Source organism: Lolium rigidum, chromosome 2 (assembly GCF_022539505.1).
Source record: "Lolium rigidum isolate FL_2022 chromosome 2, APGP_CSIRO_Lrig_0.1, whole genome shotgun sequence".
Lineage (NCBI taxonomy): Eukaryota > Viridiplantae > Streptophyta > Magnoliopsida > Poales > Poaceae > Lolium > Lolium rigidum.
In genome coordinates, this window is record NC_061509.1 from 28,338,323 (window position 1) to 28,351,648 (window position 13,326).

At 45.4% G+C, this 13,326-nt stretch overlaps 1 protein-coding gene and 1 long non-coding RNA gene across 2 annotated transcripts; one reads left to right on the forward strand and one right to left on the reverse strand.

Moving 5' to 3' along the window:
• The first annotated feature begins 330 nt into the window (after window positions 1–330).
• Window positions 331–2,366, forward strand: LOC124686163. Its single transcript, XR_006997742.1, has 2 exons — window positions 331–416; window positions 1,650–2,366. It is a non-coding gene; the product is annotated as an uncharacterized LOC124686163 (long non-coding RNA).
• A 3,525-nt stretch (window positions 2,367–5,891) lies between these two features.
• LOC124689420 (17kDa alpha-amylase/trypsin inhibitor 1-like) lies at window positions 5,892–6,335 on the reverse strand. Its single transcript, XM_047222955.1, has one exon. It carries the CDS (start codon window positions 6,333–6,335, stop codon window positions 5,892–5,894), a length of 444 nt encoding a protein of 147 aa, XP_047078911.1.
• Between the last annotated feature and the right edge of the window lie 6,991 nt (window positions 6,336–13,326).

The window sequence follows — 13,326 nt, forward strand, 5'->3', positions numbered from 1 at the left end:
CTCATCCTCGACACGCAACCACCCCAGCGCATTTCCGACTACGTCCTGGACGTCCGTGCGTGTCACCGCGCCAGCCAACGCGCATCCTCTCCTCTCCGGCATCTCATCTCCCTTGCCGGTCTTCTCCGCTCGCGCGTCAACGACGCTGACCTGCTTCCCGTCGGTGTCCCCTAACCCCTCCCCCCTCCCTCCGCCATCCCCACAATACTGTCTCGGCGGCGGCGGCCTCGGCCCTTGGCCTCGCGTGGATCCAAGATCGACGGTGCCGTCCTCGCCGCTCGCCAAGGCGGCCAAGCCGACCTCGCGATTCCGAGAGCGGTGCCTGGCTATCACTGCGGCGCGCCGCCTGTCTCGTGGTAGGAGCCGATGGGAGGCGTCGCCTTCATCATGTCTATGGCTTCCATTGCAAGCTGCAGGTGCGTTTGATTCTTGCTTCATGTATTTTTTTCGATCTAAATTAGGTGCTCGTTACATGCATCGTCCTCTGTACATTTAGACTTTTGATGAGTTTGATCTGCATACAGACATGCCGGTGAGAGATGAGGTATCTAAGCAACTGGCTCAACATGATTGTTTATATACAAATATTGTTCTGTTCCATGAGAATTCAGTAGAATGTGAAGTCACAATTTTATGAAGAACAAATCAGAAAAGTATTCAACGAGAATTACAATTGATTAGCTTTGTCACACAAAGATTGACAACACTATTTCAATTTTTTCTCCAAAGACAGCTACTAATTGAATTAGTTCAGAAGCATCTCTCCAAAAGAGTATGACTTTATGACACAATTAAGTTAACCGAACAAATTGTGGAATTCAGGGATATCGGACTTCTCCAACCCATTTAGAAGTACCCCAGATTGTATCTCTTTCATTCATTCAGGTTAGTCGCTAGCAGATCCATGACATCTTGCTTTCCTTTCAAATTTTGAAGCACTTGGTTAGCCATAGACAAAAACTTCCCAACAACACATAATTGACAGTGTAAGTGTAGCACCTGGAGAATATCAATGTAGGACATGATATAAATTTGTGTAGTTGGTATATTCGTTTGGAGTTCCAGGAACAAGTAACAATGCTTGAGTGCCATATACATTAGTATATATACTGTAAAATTTGAACTCCTCAAATTAAGTACCTGAAACCCATTTGGAAATAAGCAGGCACAAAGGACATGGCTATATAAATGCCTCGAAATTTAAATAGCTTACAAGCACAGTACATCACATGCCCCTTGGTTGAACGAGATAGTCCTTCATATAAAATATGCAGAAGATTGCCAAAAAATAAAGTACTTCCAAAAATAATAAAAGCAAAACATCTCAATCTCCATAATAGCATCAAAAGACGAATAGCTCAAGAAATAGGTGCGCCCAACTCAATATGAACTATTCATTTAAAAAAGTGACAGTTATCAGGTTATCAATTGTATGAAATGATATCATTCAAGTACACTGGACATATATCTGCAACCCTACTGAAGTCACCAGAGGCCTGCCGTCATATCGATATCATATCATGCATGTCTTCCGTCTTGTAGCCTTTTTGTACATTTCCTTATAAAGCTCATGTCTTTTGGTCGGAGCTGCTATTTTACCCACAGAACAAAGTGCTACATTTTTACTTAAGATGGTTTTTGTTGAACAGTTGAAGAAGCAGGGCAGAACTGTTCAGGAGCTGAAAAGGAGGGTTCTGAAGCTTGAATTCTGCCTCGAAGAATCATGGTCTCGTGTCCGAAAACTTCATAGAATAGCGACTTTTATTAACCTCATTTGTGAGACCCAGAACAGCTCTATGTCGTTCTGTTACGCAGAGGCTGAAGCATTTTTTGTGTGGAAAATGTGCTCAGGGAATAGCAAAGCAACTGGTTAGGGTGGCGATATCTATAGCTGCCGGGAAGAGAGATAAAGAAGCCACCGACATGCTCCATAAGAAGGCCTTGCATGAGATAATCACATAGATTATTTCTCCTTTTCAAGCTATATGCCCATTTCCCATCTCCAGAGGACATCGAATCATCGCTGGCTCCACGCTCCCCTACAGAGAAGGCGCACGCATGAGTACAATCTTCTTCTACATGTGAAAGAGGTGATCGACCGTGGCCCTTTGATGATGGATGGCACTGATTTCTACCTTGACGAGGAGGAAAACCTGAGTTGCAAGCACAAGTTTGAGACCTGGCGGGCAAGATCGACGGCACAGGTCCTGGTCTTTATGGCGAGGCATGATTGGAGTTTGCTATGATCATCTTATATCCAGTGTTTAATTCAGTTTCTTAGGTTTGGTACTAGTTGTTTTTAATCCAGTTTGGTACTACGTGTATTTAATTCAGATTGTCATTTGGTTTGATTCAGATATTTGGCAGCTACGCTAGTTATCTTGTTTGATTCAGAATTTTTGTTATTCAGTAAAGCAATTTTGTTATTGTGCTTATTGCCAGCAGCAACATCTGTATTTAGCCTCGTAGGTTAAAGAAAAGCAAGACTGCACATTTTCATTTGCTAGTGATAGCCAACCTGACACTTCAAACTATATATCCACTTCATTTGCTAGTGATAGCCAACCTGACAATTCAAACTATATATCCACGCGAGAGGATTTCCAAAAGAAAAAGAAGATACCTGAGTATCTCGAATAGCCAACCCCAGCTTTCGTCTCAACTCTGATGCTCATGTGCCCAGTAGAGATAAAGTGACAAGGGTGATGGCCGGCGTTATTTACATTGTTCCCAAACAAATGGAAGAATCCACCTCTCAAAAGTAGTGAATTCGAAATATATACATACATTCATCTAATCATGAATCATTGAGATGTGCAGTCCATTCGATCAACGACCAAAGCTGACAGTGACGCTTTCAGTGTGTACACACGCAGCTACTGAACTGAAGAACATATTCATTTGGTTGACAAAACTGAGTAACAAAAACTAGTTCATGTAATAAAAGCATCTAATGGTCGCACTGACGGGGTTGCGGTCAACACCAACGTCCCTGCAATCACCTTCTGTCAGCATCCAGCGGTGCACCACCAGAAGTGGTATCTTCTGCTCCTACAAATCAGGAGAATGTTTCAGATTTCAGTTTCATATGTTTATAGATTATGTACCATCGATATGCTGCAAATTATCAAATAAACTGCACATGTGCAAATGTGACTCTTGCGCCGTTATCCTCCCTGACCTGGTGTTCAATTAGTGAGTACTGTACTTACAACATATAAAGTATTTCAGAACATAAAACTATTTTTAAGGTACCTCTTCAAATTTTAAGCACACGCCATCACCTTCAGATTTATTTAGACAACTCAGATGCTATTTAGACATAACAAACCGATCTGGCAACGTGCAAATCCATGTCACAGCCCCCCTAATGAGGAACAAATGATCTATCAGTAAACCGCAAGGAGGCTATGACAGGTAAAAAGGTGTACCAAAAAGCAACTTTGTGTTCCATTCTGATAACGTGCACCAAATGGGTGCAAATCTACAATATACATATATCTCTGAGAAGGTCTTTTCTCTAAAAGGGAAATTGGAGCATTCATGCACACCATTTGCCTGATAATTGTCACACCCAAATGAGGAACAGATGCAAATTTTCTCGAAAAAGGAACAGATGCAAGCAATGGATAAGACTGTACTCAGGAACAGGTAGCTCAAACCATTTTCATATGTACTTTGGGATGATCGCTGGATAATTTGAGCTGATTTTTTTTCTTACGTATTTGCTCTTAAACTGTTTCCAGGAAGCTATTTCGGGATTGTTGCAGCTATCATTAATTAGCGGCACTAAATTTGGCAAGGGGAGAAGTTGATTCCTCTGTTTTGAAAGATGGCAAGTCCAAGTTCCATGTTGACATAGCTGCTGAACTTCTTATGTTACCTTTATTCGTTCATGTTCTCTACTCTATGCTTGCTCGAATGACTATCGACACGTACTATATGTAAAATGTGATCCTAGAACCTTGACATATTCTCTCTGTAATTGTGTCATGTTAACATCTTGAGTTTAACAAAAAAATATTTAATGCTACCCAAAAAAAACGAGATGCTAGCCTATGGTATTACCAAGTATTAATAAGAAATAAGGCTTTACACAATAATAATAATAATCAAATTATGTGATGACAACGAATCAACTGCATGAATCTTGTGATAATTTACCGTTTCTCTGCAAGTTATCTAAACGCACTTGCTATTCTGGTTTGTTCTTCACATCACCAAAGGAGAAAAATTCAGGAAAAAAGAAGAATGGATGATATCCCACGTCAATTTGAAAGATGGATGATAGCCAGTTTATATTAGCAGTTAGCAAAGGAACTTCAGAATATGCTCATAGTGGTTCATCACTCCAGCAAATGAAAATAACAAAAATCAGAAAGAAGAAAGTAGAACCATATTCATTGGGATAGCGGATTAGAGCAGAGAGTATGGATTATTTGCTTCAGATCAACAAGAAATAGAGTAATATGTTATCTAGACTCGGTGTTCATCGATGTTGCGGCGGCATCGACCTGGTGCCGGCGATGCAGGACCGGGCTGACCTGGTGGTGGCGGTGGGCGAGTCCATGGCGGCGGCGGTCGCCCTCAATGCAGGACGACGGCGAGTCCATGGCGGCAGCGGCGGTCGCCATCGATGCACGACGACGGGGAGTCTACGGAGGCTGTCGCCCTCGATGCAGGACGCTGGTGAGTCGATGGCGGCGCCAGCGGTCGCCCTCCATGCAGGAGGCCGGGGTATCGATGGCGGCGGCGGTCGCCCTCTATGCAGGACGAGGGAATGTCAATGTCGACGGCGGCGATTGTCACGTACGGCGCCGTGTGCTGGGCCAATTGTTGGGCCAGACCGTATACTACTAGTTTAATTTTTTTTCAAACCTATTGCTGGGCTGCCGGATCTAATCTAAATTGGTTAATCGTGACCGTTGCTGAAATCATACCTCTCCCCTCCCTAGCAGTGGTAAAAGGTACCGTAAAAGAAGCCTTCTAGAAAGTGTTGGATAAGGAAGGTGTTTACACTTTACAGCACATTGCGAAGAAAAACATGCATAGCCTTTGTCTCGAATGATGCGGCTTTGTAACAAAGCAGTTAGCTAAAATACGCATGGCTTGTATGCCTTATTTATTTGCTTATAACAAAATCAACATCACAAGTTTTATAGTGGTTGGTATTTTAGAAACCGTCCATCCATCCGATCTGATGTTGTTAAATAAACGAAACCAAACAAATGTAACTGGAAAAAAAATATGGGATCAAAACCAGTATCACGCAGAACCGGTAACTCTAAGATATTTTACGAAAATCTTACAAAACAAGTCATGTACTTTTACATTGATAGAAAGGAAATACGAAAATACGTGATACTGGCTTAATCTACATACTCAATTAAATTCCGGTGCAAGTCGCGGGCTCGTCGTCATGCTAACTGCCTTCTCCATCTTAGAGTCATGGACATGGCCAGCTCGCCTAAGCTTCCGTGTGGTTATCATGGTGAACGAATCTAGGCAGAGGGCACCGGTGGCAGTGGTGCGACACCACGGACACGCAGACCGGGCCGAGGGGCTGCATCCTCACCGCTTATGGCTCTGCGACATTCTAGACCTCTTGAATAGAATATAACATTTTCCTTGTTAAAGTAGCAAAACTTTGTTTTTGGCATTTTAGTTATTTCTCTACTTGTGATCAAGTTATGTACGGTGATCGCCATAATTGGATCCAAACAAAGTTTAACTTCGGTGAAGCAGTATATATGGGTTCCAGCTTAAAATAAGAAGAGGAGGAAATCAAACAGTTCCCACCATTTATTTTATATATAGCGCTGAACCATGCATCACCATCGATACATGCGATAACATTCAACATATTATTTGAGTACACCAGCTTGAGCTAATTAACTGATGCCACCACGGAAGAGCACGCAGTCCATCCCTGGCCCAACTGGATTCTGCAGATTGCACTCCCTGTATGCCGTGAGGCTGGACGCCATGAAAGGGATCCTCTCCCTGTCACAACCCGGCACCGCCTGCATCCCGCTGACCGTAACGCCCTCCTCCGTGATCACCCCGTGCGCCAGGATGCTCAGCGCGTCGCACCGGCAGTTCTGCGGTAGGTTGCTCAGCTCCCGACAACACCGCTGCTTGAGCTGATCCGACACCAATTGCCCGCCCCTGGCGCCGCACCGGCGCGTGATGTATTCTCGACAACCCGGGAGAGGGTTGTAAGGGATCGACTTTCCCACGCGACAGTACTCGTCGTAGTCTGCTTCCACCGCAACGGAGATGACGGCAAGGACGATGAGCAACACGGCCGTTAGGATGAGCTGCTTAGAAGCCATGTTGAGCTTGTGATGTTTTTCATCGACGATGAGTACACTTTTATAGAAATGAGAAAAGACATCCTGACAAAAGCAGTTTTTGCCAAAGTAGGCATAATTTCTAGAATGTTTTACTAGATGCCATGTTGTCTGCAGCTATGTCAATATCCACCATAAACAGGTTATACTCCGTGTAGCTAGAGAATAAGGCTCAAATTAGTTGAGGAACCGGCATAAAAGCTTAGCTTCAGAGGCTGTTGCTATTGTGCTTTCACGTTACAAAGCTATAGCTGACAAAACTTGTTGAACCGGGGGGGACGTGCACCATACACTTGATCTCTGGACATTGAACTTTTGGAGTAATCCGCACCAGAAAATAAGTAACAGCACATGTTTCATCTTGCTTGGTACGTCCACTTTTTTCTCTTGTGATAAAAATAAGAGAGCAAGATGATAAATATTGTTAAAGAAGTTCCCATTAATTTTAGGAAGTGCTAGACAACACCACATCCTGGAGAGAAAAATACATGACGTTTTTAGTGTGGTTTCAATTCTTTTTCTCGAAAGATGCGGCTATGTAACAAAGCAATTAGCTTAACTATGTATGTCGTATGCCTTGTTTATTTGCTTACTACAAAATTAACATGTATATGCAAGATTGAAACATGTATGCCTGTGTTGATGGGGGTAGCGGTGCCACCCATGTATTGCACGCCCGGAATTGATTTTTGTGAGGGCATCTCCAGCGGCCCGACGGAAATAGATGCAAAGTGACGTATACGACCGTGCGGTAAAAAATTTGGTCTGCCCCAAGCCCAGCGGCCCGACACATACTAACTGGATTATCCGCTCGGACGCATTACTAACCCAAATTTGGGCCGCGAATGCGTCCACACAGGCACGACACGATCATCACGTGTGTCCGCATGCGTCTCCCTCCGGCCCGCCTCGCAGCGACCTTCCCCACTTCGTCTTCTGTGCGCCACTGCAGGCGTCGTCGCTTCGGCAGTCTATGCCGCGTTAATGGCGCTGACTCGCCTTCCGTTTGCCACCGCTCTTGAAGGCTGCGTGCTAGGAATTGAAGACGAGGCCACACCATTGCCATTTTTCCAAATTATCCTTCCCATCTCACACCGAATACATGGGCAAGGGGTGGCCGTTCCGGAGGTCGATGAACAACCATGAAGCCGCTTGTCTCGTGGCGGTAAGAAGAATGCGTGCCAGCGGCACTACGTGTCAGTCAACGTCGAGTGGCAGCTGTTCGAGGAGGACTAGACGGCGCCGATTTTTTATGGAGCTTCACTTAATTTGTTTAGAAGTTCACTACTTTTTAGGAAGTTCACTTCATTTTTTTAAGTTCATTTCATTTTTTAAGAACTTCAATTCCTTTTTCGAAAGTTCACTTCATTTTTCGAACTTCACTTATTTTGTTTTTGCATGTTCACTTCGTATTTTCTGGGAAGTTCATTTCCTTTTTTCACAAGTTCACTTCATTTTTATGGAAGTTCACTTTATTTTTGTGAAGTTCACTTCATTTTTTTAAAGCTCATTTCATTTTTTTACAAGTTCACTTCCTTTTTAAAAATTTCAATTTATTTCACGTATTTCACTTAATTTGTTTTTGCATGCTTGCTTCATTTTTCGGAATTTCGTTTCATTTTTTGGAGGTTTACATTTTTTGTGATTCACATCATTTTTTTCGGAAGTTTACCTCAATGTAAGGAAGTTCACAACCCCAAAATCAAAACTTAATACCCAAAACTACATCTCAATTGGAAGTTTTCTAACACATACCAGGGAGTTCACATGCATGTATTGGGAAGTTCATAAGTGGATGAAAAATATTTATTCAACAACTGCTATTAATAAAAGTTTAATACCCAAAACTAAACCGCGATCAGAAGATCACAAACACATATCTGGAAGTTCAGAAGTGTGCATGGTTGAACCTAGGTAGCAGCGGTAGCAATGTAGCACGCAGCAGTTTTTGACAAGGCGACATCAATCTGCCATGTCGCCCTGCCTGTCTAGCGGAGTGTGCTGTCCTCCTTGCTCATCAACAGAACCAAACCCATAACGCAGGAAATGATCCAGTCAACCAGACAACCAGATCTAGCCCGACCTAGACCTAGAACCAAACCCAAACGCAAAAAAATTGGAAAAAGGAAAACACCTCACTACCGTCCCGTGCCCAGGTCAGCGCCGGCGGCTGCCCTATGCCGCCGCCTTCTGCTCCGACTGACGTTGCACCTCCATCTTGCCGCCGCGCCTGCATCCGATCTCGTCCCTAGCTCCGGCGCCGCGCCGTTCCCGCTTTCTTGGCTTCGAGCTAAACTCGGATGAGCCGGTGGTGCTGGTCGTGGTACGGATCTTGGCTTCGAGCAGCCTAGCTAGCGTCAGGAGAGAATAAAACGCCAGCCCAGCCGAGCTCGGATGAGCCGCCGGCTTTCCACGCCGGGCCCGCTGGACGACGACGATCTCCTCGGGGAGATCCTGCTCCGCCTCCCACCGCAGCCTTCCTCTCTCCCGCGCGCGTCCCTCGTCTGCGCGCGATGGCGCAGCGTCTTCTCCGACCCCCAGTTCCTCGGCCGCTTCCGCAAGCGCCACGGGAAGCCTCCGCTGCTGGGCTTTTTCACGGGAGACGTTGGCAGACGACACGTGTTCACCCCTGCACTGGGCTCGCCCGATCGCATCCCCGCCGCTCGGTTCTCCGTGCCGTGGAGCCGCAAAGGCTACGACTGCTGGGACTTCCGCGGCTGCCGCCACGGCCTCGCCGTCCTCGTCAACGACCGCGGGCGCGGTATGACGAGGACTCAAATGAGATTGTTCTGAGTACATATGTTGGTGTGTTCATCCTCCAAATCGAGTCCAAGCTCTTCAGAACTGTCAGTAAAAGTCTCTCGTTGGATGACAAGATGTTTTATCCCTACAAAAATTTCTATACTGCAGGTAATTCCTTGTATGATTATTATTTTTGCAATATTTTCCATGTGATTAAGCGTCAGGACGTCAAGTGGATATATAAGAATAAGTTTAGTTGTTTGTTTTCTTATCAGTCTGGCGACCTTCTAGTAATCAAGCAATGTAGTTCCTTATATTATTACTAAGCTAAATTAAATCTAGAACAAAAATATAGCTATAGCTCTTGCTTCCTGGCCATTTGTAAACTATGTTGATGTGCATGTATTGATCTTCTCGGCATTTATTTTCTATCATTTGGTTCAACAACCGCATTAAAAGAATGTTGTGAAATCATCTGATTTTTTTTAAATGATATGTGAAATATTAGTCAATTGATTGCAACATTTGGAAGTTTAAAACTTCCATTCGATACTTTTCCCTGCAAGAGACTGTTTGTTTTGATTGATCTTGATACCAATCATCAATTCTTAACAACATAGATTCTATGTTCGTATAAAAAATTAGTACTAGTTTCTTAAATTCGAATGGTACTGAGTAGTGCTCATTTTTTCACCAAGGTGTCTTAGTTTGCATATTTTGTTTGGACACATTAGAACGACCTGGTACATATTCCCTCCTTAGCAATTTTGGTTGATTGCATTTTCTCTGAATATCTAAACAGTCTTAATATGTCTTGCTAAGGATTATTATTGTTCTCTCTTGCGCCTGAGAGTAGATTTGATTTCATTTAGTGTACATGTCACGAGAGCTTACCATGCAATCTCATTATGCCACTTGTCCTTGTTTTTTCATTGGTTTTGGTGGGCTTCTTTTGCTCGTAGCAGGCAGGGAAGTTGGGTGGAAATGGGTCAATCCGGAATTGTGAACAATGATTGATAATGTGCCATGTTGGTTGAATAAGGTATTTTGATTTTTTTTCCCCTATGTGTTGTATCTCTTTTGCTTGGTTACTCAATTTATAAGATGATGTATGAACTGTAGTTTCAGGTTTCTAGTGCATGAAGTTGATTAAGTTCTGCATTGCCTAGTTCTTACATTTCAAAAAGCACGCCTTTGAGTTACATGACATATTTCTGTTTTGTATTCCGCAAGCTTCTCATATAAGCACCTGATATACAAACTGAATCTCGAATTACTTTAACTATCAAGGATGTTTAGTTTTTGCCTCTGATGGAGGTGTTGAGTGACTGATCTTTTATTAGGTTTCAGCCTTGCAGTGCCATCACAAAATAGTTATTCTTCTATTGCTGTTCTCGGTCTGCAATGTTAGTTTTGTCTGATAGTGCTGGGATCTAGATCCAGCTCTGATATTATCGTATAATTTGCACAACTCTAAAGTCAATGCTTACTGCTGGAGTCATACAAACATTGGCACTTCTGTGAGAGTAGTAGAAATTGGTCTGACCGAGATGGCATGAATTGTTCTGCAGGTTTCTAGAGTTGCATCCGGTCTACTGCAAGTCTGAGTCACAGAGCTGGCTGTTCGGTGTAGGCTATTCCATTTTAGACGCTGTGTGGCATGTGACACGGACGACGCTGAAATTGTACTCCTCTATGCACTATGCAGTATATGTAGGTTCATTAGTGAACTTGCTTCAGTTAATAGTTGGCTCTGCGATGTGAGGTGCTAAACACATTCTCTTCGTGAAGTCCCTGTCTACAGTTGATATTTTGCCTAGTTGTTCATGAGCACGCTACTTGATTAAGTTACTTTGTTTTTTCTAAGTGCAATGGAGGAGATAGACAATGCATGCTTGTGCAATGCTTTACTTGAAGAAACAACATATACCTCTTTTTGCCTCAGTGTGTGTATATATAGGCCCAAGGTCTTCTCGTTCCATGATGTATCTGATGGGTGCCATGATCTCTTAGCAGTCATGTCCTACTGATCCATTTCTTCTATGGAGTACCTATAATTGTTTCCACTGATTCACTACTTTGCGACCAGTTCCAGAGGTTAGCAACGGGAATTAGAGCGAACCAAATCGAAACCCTAGAGCAAAGCTCTGCTCAAATCTAACCCTGCACGAAAGTTCAATATCTTGACTGTATGCGGCATAGTCCTCCTCCTCGAATTGGAACGGGATCTCCTAGCAGTCCGATCGAGGTGATCATGAGGGCGAGGTTCTCGCGACTCAGGGGCGACTCCGTCCCGAACCCGACCCGAGGTCCTGTTCATGGCGGGATCACCTCGATCCGCGTCCATGGCGGGCCAGGGCTGTGGAGGGCGCCTCTACACGCGTCACGCGAGCATCTGCCCTTGCCACTTGCCTCCACAACATCACCAGTCTCTTCCACTTCGAGCTCACCGCCGATAGCTAGATTCCTACCAAAATCCAGGGCAAATCGAAGGCTGACGCTGGCGATCTGCGCGGATGAGGGGGGAGAGGAGGCGGGGGAGCAGCCGTGGTGGTGGGAGAGTGGTGTCGGAGGCAGGGAAGAGGAGGTGGGATCTCGCGAGGGCGCTGCGGGTGCGCAAGCTAGATCGACAATGGCGAGGCAGAGGTCGCCGTGCGGATTGCAAGGTGAGGATGGAGTTCAATCGCCTCGGCGCGGGGGCTTCAGCTTCTGCGTGGGCTCGTTTGGGCCAATCGCCGTTGATTCCGACCTCACCTTCCTCGGGACAACGGCGAGGTCCGGAGCTCCAAGCGGCGCAGGTAGCATCAGACGTCGCGGATGTGGTTCTGGCGCTGCAGGCGCCATTGCAGGGGCAGAAGCCTGGTCCGAGGTTCGTGGTGATTCAGGAAGCGATGCAGAGGGATCTGGAGTTCAAGGACATGACACAGAGCGTGCCGGGGAACAAGCGGCGCTCGGAGGAGAGGATTTTGCCTGCGAAGCAACTGTCCCCCTTCGAATTAGCAGTCCAGCGAGCTCAATCACAGCTTCCCCTGCACTGGAACAAGAGGCCTCGGCCGCTGGGGCTGGCTGTATCAGAGGTGAAGGCGGCGCATGCACTGCTGATTCTCAATCACCATGCGCAGCTGTTGAGTCTGCTAGAAGAAGATTGCGAGGCGTCCGAAGCTTGATAGGGACTGCCGCTCTGAGTTTTGGTGGGAAAGGGGAGAAAGAGGATATGGTGGTGGGTTCCAGAAGCTTGTCCATGGCGCGGTGGACCGGGTCAAAAAGCATGGACATGGAGGAAAAAGAGATCGAGCTGCTTTTTGAGCAACTCTGGAATATGCCACAGCATCTGGCCAAGTCACAAAAGAGGGGAGAGGCATATATAAATCCCTCTCTTTGCTCTAGGGTTCGCAGCTCTCCCTCCCCGCCGCCATTGCCACCAGAGAGGCCAGCTCTATGCTATTTGGGGGCTGAAGAGTGTGAGGTTGTAGATCTAGAGGTGGAGGAGAGAGCCATGGCTGATCGTGGCCGTGGTGGGAGAAACAGGGGAAGGGGTCCTGGTGGAGGAAGAGGTGACAACTGGAATCGGCAGCAGCAGGGCAACCAGTTCAACCAGAATTCCCAACAACAGCAGCAACAACCTTTCCAGGATTTCCAGAACCAAGGTGGCTTCCCTTTCCCTCCTCAACCATATGGGTTTGTGCCTGGAGGGATGCCTCCTCCTTGGGCTTTCCAGGGTGCATACCCTCAATTCCCTCCACAGCAGTTTGGGTATCCATCCAATCAATGGATTGCTCCAAATCCAGAAGATTTCTCTCAGAACAATCAGAGTGCAGAGGGAGTGAATGCTGCTAAGGGGAAAAGTGGAGAACCCGAAAAGTGGAGGGAGTGGGGAATCTGCTCAAGTGATTCCAAATCAAATGTCCTATGTGGACACCATCTGCCTTGGCTGTGGAGAGCCTGGACATTTCAAGCAGTCATGTGATAAGAAGGCCTTTTGTTTTATCTGTAAGGCAACTAATCATGCTGTTGAGGGTTGTCCAGTGGTCAAGAGGCCTCCTCAGGTAGCTAAGTATATTGGAAGTGCAGCAAATGGCCTGGGATTCTTCCACATTGAGATCCCCGAGGTTGTGATGAATCCCGTTGCTACTACCAAAAACTCGTGGTTTGGTGTTGATAGAGGAGGGGAACATAACCAAAGCAGAGCTAGCTAAAGAGTTTGCTGGGATCTATAGAACAAATTGGCCTT